The sequence below is a fragment of the Oryzias melastigma genome, linkage group LG12 (genome assembly GCF_002922805.2).
Source record: "Oryzias melastigma strain HK-1 linkage group LG12, ASM292280v2, whole genome shotgun sequence".
Lineage (NCBI taxonomy): Eukaryota > Metazoa > Chordata > Actinopteri > Beloniformes > Adrianichthyidae > Oryzias > Oryzias melastigma.
Window position 1 is genome coordinate 19,148,612 of NC_050523.1, and position 16,076 is coordinate 19,164,687.

The 16,076-nt window shown below is 35.1% G+C and overlaps 1 protein-coding gene across 1 annotated transcript in view; it reads right to left on the minus strand.

Moving 5' to 3' along the window:
• Positions 1 to 15,839, minus strand: part of LOC118599424 (protein unc-13 homolog B-like) — a 39,540-nt gene extending 23,701 nt beyond the window's left edge. Inside the window, exons 1-2 of the mRNA XM_036214441.1 lie at positions 15,527 to 15,839; positions 4,345 to 4,374 (exon numbers count right to left, since the gene is read on the minus strand). Of these exons, the coding sequence (XP_036070334.1) occupies positions 4,345 to 4,374; positions 15,527 to 15,548 (52 nt within the window). The 5' untranslated portion in view covers positions 15,549 to 15,839. The remainder of the gene's footprint in view (positions 1 to 4,344; positions 4,375 to 15,526) is intronic.
• Between the last annotated feature and the right edge of the window lie 237 nt (positions 15,840 to 16,076).

The following is a 16,076-nucleotide window of genomic DNA, read 5'->3' on the forward strand; positions in this document are numbered from 1 at the left end:
AAAAAAAAAAAAAAAAACATTAGCCTACTGTGACTATGCTAACTTCCGACGTTGTAAGAAACACGTGAAAAAAAACATGAACCGCTACCCGTTGGCCATGTTACTACCATTGCCGTATCTGTAATTCTAAACCTTGTAAGAAACTCGCAAAAAAACACAAACCACTACCTGTTAGCCATGGTGGTACCGTTACTAAATCTGTAATTCCCAACCTTGTTTGCATCACGTAAAAAAACAGACAGATATTGCAAATAAAACATTAGGCTACTGTGACTATGCTAACTCCCAACATTGTAAGAAATACGTAAAAAAAACACTGTGACCTTTTAGCCACATTAGCATTACCGTATTCCCAACATTGTAAGAAACATGAAAAAAACTGAGATTTTGCTGAAAGAAAATTACTAACTACACTAACTCCCTACTTTGTAAGAAACTAGCAAAAAAAGAAAACAAAAAACACAAACAAATCGCTACCTGTTAGCAATGTTAGCAGCGTTACCTTATATGCAATTCCCAACCTTGTTTGCAACACAAAAAAAAAAAAACACAAATATCTCTAAAAAATGTGGGTACTGTGACAACGCTAACTCCCAACCTTGTAAGAAACACGTAAAAAAAACATGAACCAACACCGCTACCCATTAACCATGTTAGCATTACCGTATCTGTAACTCCCAAACTTAGAAGAAACACACATGCAAACAAAAAAATCTGACATCGCTACATGCTAGTTGCGCTAATGTATTCACAATAACACCTCCTAACTGAACTTTTTGACATAAAGCTGTATACCTCTCAATATAATTTCAACATCAGTAAGCACAACTACAACCAATGCATTTGTAAGGCTCTTCAGATTATAAGCCTCAATGTCATTTTTTTATTATTTAGGTTTTTAGGTTGTTTCTTACAGACAAGAAAATATATTAAGGGCCTTTTACTTTACTGTGCTTAAATCCATGACTACATTTGCCTGTAACAAAATTCACATCATATTTTGACAAGTATTAGTGTTGGAAAACCTTCCAGACACTTCCAAATATAATGAAGACAAACCAGTTTAATAGAATAATCTAGACTGAACTGGAAAATAGTAACCGTTAATATTTTTAAAACAATGTAAATATAGCAATCATAATTAAAATTGATTGGTTTAATGTTTCCTATTTTATTTATGTGGCAAAACTAAAGACACCCTCAGCTGAAAATTGGGACTTTTTAAATAACTTTAAACACTGGTACCAGAAAAATAAGAAATAAAATTTGTTGTTCATTTTTTGCATCATGGTGTTTACTATGTGTGCATATTTTAGGTACCAAGTTATATAATAGACATATTCCTTTGATTTCATTTCTTCCTTTTGGTTGCATCTATTTTTTAAAGCGTGGAAGTTTGAGGTGAAAACAATGGAATCAGTGTTTTCAAGTTAAAGAAGCAGATGATCTGAAGTGGAAGATGATGTTTAGAGCTACCGGTCACCAATCCAGCATGAAAACCACCCACTCAGCCTGGAGTCTCAGTCAAATGCCTTCATTTATTATTGATTTATGAGTAGTTTTACTCAATAAATTAGTCAGAAAAGTGCAAGCAGTTGGAAGGTTGACATTTACATTCCGACTGCTGATAAATGTTGCATGTGGTGAAAGTGACGTAGTCTAAAAGAAAACTTTTTTTTTGTTATTTCTAGGCCCAAATATAGTTCTGCATACTTTCTAAACCAAATTCTTTTTTTTGTTTTTTATCTTGTACTGTCCGACAGCTACAAGCAAACAGATACAAGCTGAAAGCTTGTATCTCATTGATTATGATTATGTTTGTACCTTTTTTTTTTCCCTGTTGGACTGGACGGAAAAAAGAAGAGGGAGGTGTGTGTAGAGGGGAGTAAAGGGCACAAAAGCAAGGTGAAAGAGGGAAGTTTAGAGAAAGTAGAAGATGGTATCAGAGGGGGGTATCAACATAAAATAACCAGGTGTAAAAAGCAATCTGGAATGGGCGGGGCCTATCTACACATACACTCAGTAGTTACAAACATCACTGTTGGCTAAAATGGTATTCAAATATGAACTAGTCAAAAAAGAAAATATCAATATAGTCTTTTAATTTTGCTTAAAAGCAACAATGGCAAAAAATAAAACACATTTTTATAGTAATTTAAAAAGAGAATAAGTGGAACTTTCAACAATAAAAAGAGGAATTATCACGCTAAAACTGGAATATACTTGTAAAAAACAAACTGAAAGGAGTTATTGCCTGAAAAAACTAGAATTACTTTTAAAGTAAAACTGATTAATGAATTTGATTATTTGATTTGCATTTTAAAATACATATTAATTCAATATCAATTCATATAATAGAAAACCAGATAATAGTATGGTCCAGAAAAAAAACTGAAAGTGGAGTTTCAAATTGAAGCAGACAGAGCGTCCTAGCACACGTGTGCTAAAAGCACAAAGCAAACAATTATCATGGACCAACCTTATGCAAACTTAAAGGCCTTATCTGGTAATTGTCACATCCTCTTAAGTAGGGCAAGTAAGCTGTGTTATGAGGAAGGAGAACATTAAACAAAATGATTTGCAAATATCCAACCAGACAAAGACAAAAACAATGACGATGTGAAATGTAGAACAATAGAAGCATCATTTTCACTTGAAGTAAAATAAATAGCATTTTTAATTTGTAGAGACAACTTATTAAAAAAAAGAAAAAGAAATACCACAACCAGCAAAGACAAATAAAAATGTGATAAACAACATATAGATGAATAGTAATTTTGCAATTACACCATTTCCAAAATATCATAATTATGTGAATAAACCAACTCATGCAATAAGTCGTTCAAAAACAGAGCAACAGATGTGAACAATATTTGGATTTACAGCAGATACATTCACATTTCTGTCATAGCACTAACGCTCATCTTCATCTGTCAAAGGAGACGTTGGCATCTTATTCAGGCTATGGAGCGGCGAGCTACGCGGTAGCGGCAACAGATGAAGCGATTTTGGGAAATTGTGGTTTGTGATTTTACAGAGGAGCCGTGAATCCAACAATTCTGCATGACACGCTCTACTTTTGATGTCTGCTTGTTGCGAGACATAGACTGGCTGACCTTACTCTGAACAACAGTAGCCCAAGAGGGCAGAGAACTGGGAGAATAAAATCTGGATGTTCCCAAAAGTAAACCGTCTTAAACAACCAATTCAAATTAATTGATAAAAATGCTGCAGAATGCTGTTAAACAAATTTAACCTACTAAGTAACCTACTACTGACGTTTTCTCCAGGATAAGTATCATCACCTGTATGGTCTTCTGGATTGAGGTGAAACAGACGGCTCACAACACTGTTTTGTTTACCATGAGTTAAGAGGGAGTTAAACATGTAACAACTTTGAGTTGGGTATCACACCCACAGCTAAGGTGACCTTCTATCACAGTTTCAGTTCTCCTGCCAGAAGTGTCACTGGGCTTAAAGGTAGGCGTGAGTGTGCACACAGGAGGGATTTGCTCAGGTGGAGGATGTGAGGATTTGGATTTAGAAGCAACCAATCTAAAGTCACCTGTGCATAGCCTGCTGTAACAGAGCACAGGGTTACATAATCTGGTTTCTTTGGTGTTTTTAGCATGTTCTTGTGTCATTTTTGTCATCACGGGGGACATGGAAAAATTATGTGTGAAAAGAAACGCTTATTTGTAATGTATATAGAAAATATTGAAATTTCTATTGAACTACTGCCAATCTTCAGAAACTTTGTCCTAGAAAAGGACAATGCTTTCTTGATTTTGCTTAAAAAAAAGCATAATCATAATCGAAAGACCAGTGAATGCTTTTACAATAGATCTAAATTAGAGTGGGTTTTAAAATAAAATATCCTTCAGTCACTTCACAGAATATACAAAAATAACTTAAAAACACAAAGTAGAAGCCCATATTTATAAAAATGGCAACCTTATGAAGGCTAAGCTAAGCTAAAGTCTGAGGTCTTCAAAACCCTTTGGATCTGCTCCATTTCTATTACACCTTTTGAGCCAGGAGCAATTCATTTTTTCAACTTTTTCAAAATAAAATCCTGACTTTTCAAGTAGTTTTTCATGGATTGACAACAATTATTTAATAATGACTTAAATGTTAGTTTAATTTAATCTTTAATTTTAATAATAATAATTTTTGCTATTAAGATTTTTTTGTTGTTGAAATACATTCATATCTATGCAAAGATCATCCCATTTGCTTATAAAGGTGATAACACAATTTGAGCAAATAGCAGAAACAATGTACTCTGAAAAACATTGTATTGTATACAGAAATGTAAAATCTGTGAATCAATTTAATTCTTACCTGGTGGGCCCTGGAGCTTGGCTTTTTTCACTGCAAATAAAAAACAAAAAATGAGGTCAGGCAAGTCATTTACAGTTCAGGTTATCAAGTTCATCCATCCATCTTAGTACCCATCAAATCCCTTTCAGGGTCATGAGTTATCAAGTATATATTTAATAAACTCACGTATTCAACATAGTCCTAGAAACAATGAACTGCTACTATGCTGATGTCAAATTAGTTATACCCATAAAACATTATTCAGTCACAGAAACAGTAAAGGACAGAATAAAACTGAGTAAAGTTAAACTACAAGTAAATATCACAAAAACAAAATCTTTATTTTGACACAACAGCTTCACTGAACCACAGAGGTATGTGACACTTTGTGATTAATTTACAAATAAGCTAGATTGCCTTGGATTTAGCTGTCTGTTGTTTGTTTTTTTATAGACATAAAAATAGCCGTCTGAAAGAGAGCTTTTTTGTGACAATTCACTGGGAAGGCAACAAGCTTCCTGCTCCGCTCCATTCTGATGCATCCACTTGTAGACAAATAGATCCGTGTTCGATTTCGTTTTCCTCGTCTGAGCTGGCACCTGGCCTAAAACTGTACAGCTGGATAGCTCCAATATTGCTCGACATTTTTGTTGCATAGATAATGTTAGGTTTGGGGTTGTGAAGGGCTGTGAGGCAGCGGGGGAGAGTGCGAACAAATAGATGATGGGAAGTAGAGTCAGGCTTACTCCGCACCAACCGTCCCGCCTTAACCTTAAATGTTTATTCTTAGTTTGAAATCTATACTTCCTAGTTTGCCTTAAGTTAAAAGCAGAAGGTAGAGGCTTCACATAGACAAAGCTCAATGAACAATGTTAGAATTTTACATATATATTTAACCAGACAAAAAAGATAAATTATAGCATTTTTTAATGCATCACAATAAAACTATCATGTCAGTTGTATATTTTATTTTGCTATGTATGAAGGAAATGCTAATTATAATATATTATATATTATTTAGTTCTTAGCTTTAGATTTGAATTGGGAATTTTTTAAAGCATTTTTCCTTTTACAAAACAAACAAATGTATATTTTTAGGCTAAGATGATTGATTTTTACACTGTGCATGACCCTCTGTCTCCGTCTATAATGAATAAACAAAAAAAAAAGCTTAAACAAGAGTAGATCCCACTTTTATTTTGCCCTGGGGTTATTTTTGATTGCACAATACTGACTTAAATGTAATCACAAAGCATAAGCCTCGACAGCTGAATCCCAATATTCAACAGCTGGCAAACAATGACATTAAAAAAAAACAACAATGAAAATTGATTCAAAAGTTTAAAAAAACAAAACAAAAAGGAAAATAAAATCTATTGATTGTAGCAACAATTAAATGTTTTTTTAATATAAAATGGAAGCCATAAAACATATTTAACCTACTACATTTATCACCACAGCAAATGGATGCAACATTTATGGGATTATGAAGTGCTTTGAAGGGATTATTTGTTATTGCTGGTACAGGGTTTTGTGTTCGAGCAGAAAACCCACTAAACCTCTGGTGCTCGGGATGCCAGATGGGCAGCATGGGATCACGAAAGCACAAAATGATGCTTTCTTTTGCTTTTTTTCATGACGCATCCCTTGTTTTTTTTAGTGTGCATAATGAAATGGCTTTCATGCTTTTTTTTTTTTTTTTATAAAATAGAAGCACACTGTCACTATAAAAATGATAATATATATATGCATCTAGGAAAACAACAGTTTTCTCTGTAATCCGGTTAAAAAAAAAAAAACAGGAAACAGAATCGCTATCCCACACGTGGAAAGAAAAAAAAAACTCCTCACTTCTAGTACTTCCTGTCTTCCACATGCCTAACTTTTGAGAGGAAAGGGACAGTGGAAACACAGAGAAAAAAAAACAAAAAGGGTGCTGCTTTTATTCCACATTTTCTGTGCTTTCCTTGACGACAAAGGAATCAGTCTGGAGATCTTGTTTCCTAATGTTTGTGATCTTTTTTTGTGCTAAACTGACCAAGAAGTGCAACAAACCTGAGAGCCTTTATGCTGGAAACTGATGCATATCATTTTCTGTTCCTGTCTTTAAAAAACAGTTAGCTTACTGTTGCGAGACCAACACTGTTTTTGTCTTAGCTTTTGTAGACTGACTTCTATTTCAGAGTAAAAAAAAACTACCCAAAAATCCACAAAAAATACTGTTTTTGGCCCAAAAAATTCCATGTGGAGATAAAAATAAATATTAAAAACGGAGCAGGTAGATTTCATGGTGCCAAAAGCATAAAAATGTTTTTGTCAACGTGCCAAAGTAACCTTATAAAAGAAATGCTTTTGTTGATGTGCTTCTATGTAATGTTGTGTGACCAGAACAGCCTGGTTTACATAGGAGGAAGACATCCAAAATGTACAGGAACAATACAGTTCTTTATTCGACAAAAACACACTTGCCTCACAGCTCAGAGTTGCTCTTCTCCCCTAAACCTCACTTTTTATGGGTTCAAAATGATTTGTCTGTCCCTGTCCAGGAAGAAGCCACATAGACCAATCAAATAAAGACACAACAGAAGATGCAGGTTTCTTGAAAATGATTGCATAGCGACCCATGAACAGGAGTTTTGAAGCCTGAAACACACATTTAAGAATGTTTAAATAGACTTTTCATTGAAGGTAGTCGCTTGAACATGTGTTACAGAGAGTGGTGTGATTGTAGCTTATGAATCAACAAACTGAACTGTAACAAAATGGTGAAAAGCATGCAAAACTACTTTTTTTAAACAGTCGACCTAAAAAATCTCCCACATGAATCAGCAGCAGTCATATTAGAGAGCATTTGGAGATGGCTTCAAATCATTTGAAAGTATGGTTAAAGTCAAATATTTAGTTAATCTGCTGCATCACCACCATATGCTTCTGTGCACTTTGACTAAATCTGACTACACAAGCAAACCAGACCTTAACCTCGACTCATCTAGACATTCTAGGACCTTCCAGCACTGATCGAAACACTAATGGCTGTCAATAACACCACTCTATTCAATCTGATCCAACAAAGAAGCTGTGAAAAAGGTTATCTTGATTTAAAATAACTGGGAATAATCTGGGGGAGGAGGGGCAGAAACAGGAAGTGGCTGCAGGAACTGCTAGCTCTGCTGCAGTGTTGTACATCCGCTTTGTGCTGCCTGTTGGATCTCATCAGTGTAAGAGTGGGAGGGAGCAACAGATGGCCAGGGGATTATTCTAGCAATCTCTAAGCACTCCCAGTCTCACTCTGCCTCTTTCGTAATTCCTATACACTGCTTTACGCTCAATGTGGATGCCAGCAACTCTATCACTATTGCCCCTACAGAGTAAACATCTCCCATCTATAATCATACACTGATTCTGCCACAAATCAGATAGAAACCCCCCATTTTTTTTTTTTTTTTTTGATAGACTGGAAACTGCAGGACCACCGATTTCAACAATTGACTTAGCATGAAACGTGTGACAATGCAGGAAACTAAATCCACATCCTGAGTGGACACAAACGTCCTGAAGCGGGAAACTTTGAACATATCAAACACCGTCAAACTTAGCTAAGTACACGAAAAAGTTCCAAACAAAATTTATAACAGTAGTTTGTACCCGGTCCCAATTATAGTATGAAACCAAGTCTTTCATATATTCTAAAAGAACTGTAAAAGAAAATTCCTGGAATAAGAGTTTGGACCGCTTCACCATTTCACACCAAGCCTCTTCAACTGCAGGTACATGCGCTAGTATTGGGTAGCAACAGAGAGGTGTGAACACCATATACTAAACGTTTGTTCACACGTTTAGCGTCTCCTTGAACATGTGTCACATGTCTGGTGTGAACGTAGCATTAGTCAAAATATCTATGGCAACGAGTAAGGCCGTTAAAGTCTCCCTATGACCATTTTTTTTATTTAAAAAAAAAAAAACATTCCCAGTAGTGTTTTAATTATGATTATGTTTTTAAGCAAAATCCCACAATCTTAATGTCTTAAATAAGTCATTTTTCATGTTGATCTGAAGCCTCTGTTTACAAACTCTCTTCTGAGAGGGCGTGGCTTTTGGAGCTGAGCCGAGTATTTCCGCCCCTGATCCCTCCTGTCTGATTATGACAGCTCTGTGTCTCACTTGTGTAAATCTTCACCGCTGCTACATAAAAGCAAGCAATATCAGTAATGTCCAGCCGTATCGTTTTGAGCCAGATGTCAGCTCAGACGAGGAAGTGAAGGTCTTCATGGACCGAATGTACTCCAAAAGCCCGATTCTTTCTCCTTCCAGTTCACCAAAGACTCTTTTATCGAATGTTTATTGACATTGCTGTGACTAGTACATTGAATCCATTGGTTTATCAGTGCAGAGTCTTTGGTTAAATAATGAAAGCTAATATCAAAATGCTCTTTCATTGATTTACAATCCTTTACCACTGCAGTCAAATGAGCCGCCGTTCACATTTCCGCGGTCACATCAAGAAGCTCCGTGGAGTCTGGTGGAGATTTTCCAGCGTTCTCAGTCCTGCTACCGTAAGTATTGGATGAAACTCACACCAAAAATCCAGTGATGCTGATTTGACCACAGAAATGTGAACGGCGGCTCATTTGACTGCAGCCAATGTGAAGATACCATATTCTCTTCTCCAGAACCTGAACTAGACACACTAGGAACAGATGAGGGTTTAGTGCATGTGCAGCAGAGCTGTTGTGACATAAAGAAGATCATAAATTCAAACAGAGTCTATCCAAGACAGTTTGATTGATTTAAAAGGAGAAATACTCAGAAATACGAAAACAAAATGATTTCTCATTACATTTGTTCTCTTTAATAAGAAAAAATGCCACAAATACATGTTAAAAAATCAAAAACCATGATTTTCATCAGACTTAAAAGCAACCCCTGCCACTTAAAAGCAAGCTAAATTAAATGTTTCAAACGTTTACTGAGGTACCTAATTGGCCAGTTTCTAACTTTCATAACTTGCACTACAATAAAAAAATTGTGAAAAAAAATGTATCGGAGCAAGAATTGTTATTCTAACAAATAGAATGATTAAGTAATAGCTTTTAATTCTCAGCGATTTTGGTTTATTCGAGCCACTGGGTACTTCCTGTTTGGAGCGTGACAGGTGAGGGGTCTCTCACTTCAGTTCTCATAACCACTCAATGATTTAAAAACATATCCTTCAGGTTGCTTTAGGCATCATTTATTTCCCTTTTTTTTGCCAGTTACATTTTATTCAATGACATGTTGGCTCCTTACAACATAATTGAGTCAGCTGTCTCTGTAAATATTAATTAGCTGCATCTTCTTTTTTTCTCCCATTAGTCATTGTTTATTTTAGAGTTGCAATCGCACTGAAAACAAATAAGGCATGTTGTATCTCTATACGAGTCAGTTTTTTCTAAATTTACATTAATGTAAATATATGAGAAAAAACATGACAGTCAAAGCGGGTCAAACTGGAAAAACTCCTGATACTTCTGTCAATAGGTCTTTAAATATCATAGAAAACTATACCAGGAACAGCTGTTAGTGGATGTTAGATGAAGTGGTTACATTAAAGCACCTCTCCAATACTGGAAAATCAGGGGCCAATGTTATGTGACCCCCGGGTCCACTCAGTCCTGCCCACATTCTCACCGAGTGTCTGTTCCGCATGTCCACATTTAAGGGCAACCATTTATCTGTTGTGTAGCGACATCGCCATGGAGATGAAGCATCTCAACCAGCAATAAAAAGGCAACTCTGGCGAGGTTCGCTATGAGGGGATGACTCAACATCAGCTAATTACACAACCCCTACACAAACACTCATTTCTCTTTCATCTATTAACTGAATAGCTTTGTTTTAATTTCACTAATCAATAAATCAAAGCTCTGAAGGAAAAGGTCCTAATTAGAGAAAATGCTGGAGCCACGAAATGAACCACTTAAGTGGTACATAAAGGGATGTTGTAAATTATTTTGTGAGGAGCTTTTATTTTTCTAACCTTCTTAGTTGAAAAGAATCTTTAGAAATGAATGCTTATCTTTGTGTTTAAGAAAGCACTGTCATTTCTGAAAATATTTTAGGCTTGTTTGAAGTGTTTTGACTCGCCAGTTGTCTTTTGATCTATTGTAGAAGTGATCCCAGTCGGTTTTTAATAATGATTATGCAAATTTTAGCCAAAATCAAAAAACCTGTGTCGTTTTCTAGGACATAGTTTCTGCAGAGCAACAGTAGTTCATCAGAAATCAGCCTCTGAGTAGTGGGTGGGACCTATGACGTGGACCAATCTCGCCCCCTTCCCCTTCCTGTCGCTGTGAGCTCTGCCACTAGCTTACAGTCAGCCATAGACTGTATATGGGAACTACACTAAGTAGCCCCTCCCCTCTTCCGTTCCAAATAAGAAGTACCCGCTGGTCCCAGAAAGTCAAAATCCCAAAGACTTCTATGGAGAAATAAACTGCTCTGGTACCTCTTTAAACATCTTCTTGGTAATCCTAATATTTTTTCTTTATCACAAGTTATTTAAGTTATAAACTGGCCAACCAGATGCCTTAGTAAAAGCATGTGGTGTAGTTCTCTCTTATACAATCATTGCTTACTGCCTAACCTAACATTATCGGGTCAACAAAATGGAAAAAGCTAACATTTGTATATATGTTCTCCATCATGAGAACAAGAACATGTTAAAAACAGTTTTTACAAGAGTGGGTCTTTAATATATTGATGCACAAATGAATCCACCCAAATACAAATCAATGATGGACAAACTCACAGACATCAACTTTGTTGACATGGTCACAACAAACAAAAAGCACCTTGTTTGGAAAAGCAGGGTGCTTCCTTTCGGAATAAGTTATATTAAAAATGTTTGTCTACATGAGTTGCAACAAACCAAAAATCTGTAGTTAAATAGTGTTTCGGAGTGTTCCCTGAATCAACCATTGATTTTTTATCAAATTAGCCAGGAAACTAAAAACTGTTGCAGTTTAGAAACCTGAATCTATATTTGTACCAATGTTAAAACAAAAAAAATATGTTTGTACTTAATTTCCATGTGGAGACGTTAAACTCAGCAATTCACGTAAAGATTACCAATATTTTTCTTAAAAAAGTAAAAAAAGAATTGCACTAAATAAAGAAAGACAGAAACAGCACAAATAAACAAAGAAAAAAAATAAAAACATACTAAAGATCCATTTTTTTTTCCTCCCACAGTGTTGTCCCTTCCACACTATTCCTTGTACTTAGAAATATTGTATTTTGAAAATATTTTGAGTTGGAAAATACAATACTGTAATATAAAATTAAAATCCTTTATTCATACAAAAAAACGTTTTTTTTTTTCATGCACACTGTCCTTGTTTTAGGTATTAGTTGGGGGAAAATAAAAATAAAAAATCAGACAATCCAAAAATGATGGAAAATTGACAGAAAAAAGGTCAGTTCCAAAACCAGCTGGTCAAATGTTTAACAAAAACTTTTCAAACAACGTGTACTTCTAAAAAATAATACTTTTGTTCAATAACAAGGAACCCTCACCATTAGGAAATCAAGACAGAGGAAGTTAAACTTTTTCATAAAGTAAAAAGTTAAATTGTAGTGAGGAAGCTGAACTTTTATTTTCTCTTTGTATACTTATGTGAAAGAAAAAGGAAACATAGACTACTTCCTATGACTGTTTTACTCAAACAATAAATACAATAGTTTACATTAACTCCTTGTAATGTCTTCTTATCCACCAATGCAGTTCAAAAACATTCTGATAAATACCACAAAGCACTGAAATTTGATCAAGAACACTTTATAAACAAGCCATAATCAATGAAGAAGGTGTCTGTTTACGACCTCTATGACTTTTTCAAGAAAACGTTCCACAAATTGGCTTGCAGGAAACAAAGCCTTTTTCTCTCTACACAAAAACATGGCCATGGAGCTAAGATTACCAACACTATATCTGTGACCACCCTTTATGGAAGCACAATGACCTGAGAAGTGAAAATCAAGTACCAACAATCACCAAGTGTGTTGGCAGAGGTGTGAGTTGGCACTTGTTTGACAGTAATGTGACCTGCAAGTCTTTAAAGCCTTTGAGTCTATTCGGAACTCATCTGCTCTTGTAGTCTAAATCGAGGTCACCGGTCCCAATTACCCCAACAGGACTGGAAATAAAAGGAAGCCTTAACTTGGCGCAGTGGTTAGCACTCTAACCTCACAGCGAGAAGACAGTGGTTCAAATACCGCCTAACACCTTCTTGTGTCTGGTTTTCACCAACAGTCCAAAAACATGCTTCATAGGTTGATTGATGACTGTATATTTTCTATAGTTATGTATCTGAGACGTGTGTGTGTGATTGTGTCCTGGGTGTTCCCACTGTAAAAGGACTAAACCGAGTGGGACGTCACTCAAAGAAAACACTTTACTTCAGGTTCCAATGAAATGAAGTCAGTTCATTTCTCCACTATACGGTCATTTGGAGCCAGATGACGCCAGTATGCAGTGATTGGTCCAAGTCGGTTTGAGTCAACGTTTCTATGCCAACTACTGTCACCAATCAGAAGTGAGCTGGTTGGAAGTCCACGCCTCTTCCAATGTCAAACATTTCAAAAGTTCGAGGTGGGGCAAGCATGCACCACATGCTTTTATTGAGGCGTCTGATTGGTCAGTTTATTACTTGTAATAAACAAATATAATCAAAATTAAGTATTAGGAAGAACATGTTAAAAAAGGTAGCAAAGCAAGAATTATTATTCTAATAAACATAATAACTGAGTAACATTTTACCTATAGAATGGATGGATGGATGGATGGATGGATGGATGGATGGATGGATGGATGGATGGATGGATGGATGGATGGATGGATGGATGGATGGATGAATTTTCCCTATTTTTAACTAAATTTATAAGATTAGCTTTTGCTTCAAACTCTAAATAAATAAAAGGACAGAATTTTTGGTGTTTCTTCTAAGAAAATTCCATAATTACCAAACTTGGCATGGTCATGGCCTTTTGAGGGTTAGAGCAGCTCTTTCATGGGTCATTTTTGTTTTAATTTCAATTTAAACTCTCACTAAAACTACATTTGTTTCTAAAGTGAAATGACAATCGTTCTCAGTGGTCTTTTAATTATGATTATGCAGTTTTTAGCCAAAAACAAAAAGCTTGAGTTATTATTTTTAAGACATATTTTCTGCAGAGAGTTGTAGGCGGGACTGTCAGCGTGGAAGTAACTACTTCGATATCCCAGCATTCCTTTGTTTACACTCCCTGCCGCTGGATCTCACTGCACCTCGCAGCCCTAAGCTAACATTAGCATAGCACTTTTTTTTTTTTTAAATGGCAAGCAATATTGGAGCTCAAACAAAGAAAATGAAGACGTTCATGGACCTATTTGTCTGTAAATTGGGGATTCAGAATTGGAGCGAAGCAGGTAGACTTTGGCCCGCAACTACATAACAAACTGACTTGATTTGGCCAAAATAAGCTGTTTTTTTCAGCTGCTTCTTATCCATTGCGAATATTCAAATGCAGTTTTAATCTTAAATTATTTTACACATGTCCTCCATCATTAGAAAATTGCTACAAGAACATGTTAAAAACAACTTTCATTAAAGTTAGTCTTTAAAAACATTTAAGAAAGTAAAATAATCACTTTAGAATTCACAACTAATCTAATTTGAACGTTATTTTCTTCTTTTATATAAATGGCTATAAGGGAAAAGACACAAGGTGGTTAGAAATGCTAGAGAGATGCCACATGCGGTGCATTAATCCAGTCTACTTGTGCTGGAATTATGCATGGATTGTTTTGAGATCAGGAAGAATTTTTTTTTTCTTTTGGGGAGGGAGGTAAAGTCATTATTCATCAGTTCTCTCACAAAAGTCTATTTCACGCACCATCTCCATAAACCAGAGCATCAGGTCCACAGACAAACAAAAGATGGTTAACAGAATCCCAAGGAAACAATGTATTGGATTAAACAAACAAACTTAATTAAATTACGTCTGTATACTTTATGGGAATCCATTGAAAGGCTAATTGTCTAGCAATTGGTATGCTTCTAATCATTTTTTTTTCCCACAATTATGTCTAAATATATCAAATTATGTACATTATTATGATAAATAATTTTAAATTAGAGGCTTACAATAGAAATCTGTTTATATGCTTTTAAAGAGGCAGGTATCAACCAGGCTTGACAACTTTGACAGAATAAATGTTTTGTCTTTTTTTTTTATTATTTTGTAGGATGTTTTTCATCCAAATACTTCTTCACAAGCTGTCTGACCAGGTGAGACACCTTCATCTGTTCAAAACAAGTCACTGTATCGGGTTTTGTCGGGTGGGGAAGGCCTGCTTATCACAAAGGTGATGTGTTTACACAAAGCACTGGCCTCCTTTTTTTGAAAAAAGCAAAATTGCTGGAGAAATGAATATTACATAATGTGCTTTGGTTGACAAGAGATCAGATTTCCTCAGGTCCTCTCCTCCGTATGTTGGACGTTTCGTATCAGAAAAATCAAACACCACAATAAAAAAATTAAAAAAGTAAATAAAAGTGACCTCAGGCTTCTGTTATTGGTTCATTCATTTCAATTATATGGAAACTTTAATTTGTACATAATAGCACAAAAATACCCACTTTTATCTACTTATGTGATACAAGTATACAAAAACAAGTCATCCAACTAGTTTAAAAGGAGTTAACTAACATTAACCTTATGGAACACTTGTTTACTTATATAAATACTGTGTAATATTCATTGAATTATTAGAATTGGTGCATTAAACAATACAAAATACAAGTATTTATGTAAAGTGAATAGCTAAAGCAACAGCAAAATTAATAAAAATCAGTAAAAGTCTTTTTTTTCTTTTCTGAATAACCTGTTTTGCTGTGAAAGACTGAACAGCTGGTTTACAGCAAGTGCGTGTATTCACTCAACAAAATAAAAGCATTTTTGTGATTTAAAAAAATAAGATTTAAGTTTTCATTCACTTCGGAAATACTTTTAAAAGTTTAATTTACTAATTTATCGTGGAGGGAAAAATATTGGGTTATTTTTCTGATATTATTCTCAACTTAGGTCAAATTTATATCACAAAGTAGGTCCTTCTACTGACTTTAACGATAAAACTATCTTCAAAACGAGATTAAAATAAAGTAAAAGCAAAAGAAACACTTACCTCTGACACACAACAACGACATGTCAAAGCGCTTCCAACTAAAAAATCCGGTTCGGAAAGCTTTCAGCTGAGATTTACTCGGTGAGGTAACATTGTAACAACCGTGAAAATGTTTGTCAAAGCTCTGAAACCAACACCTCGATGTTTACAGGTCGCTTACAGATGCAGGACATTGGCGGAGGGCAGTATCCCTGCGCCATGTCCACGCCATTATTAAAACTCTCATCCAGGTTTCAGGACTACTGGAGAATACAGAGGCGTGGTCTAAGCACCTGTAACTGGCGTTGAAGGTATCCAATGAGAATGCCGTGAGAAAGCAGGGGGCGGAGACTTTCTTTAATGCTGCAGTTTAATCAACAGTTTAAAAAACTTCTAGTAAATAAAAATGTTTATTTTTTATAACACATTTGAAATGATTTATTATTGTTAAAAAGCATAAAGCATCACTATATTTCCCTTCTATTTTTCGTGTATATATATATATATATATATATATATATATATATATATATATATATATATATATATATATATATATATATATATATAT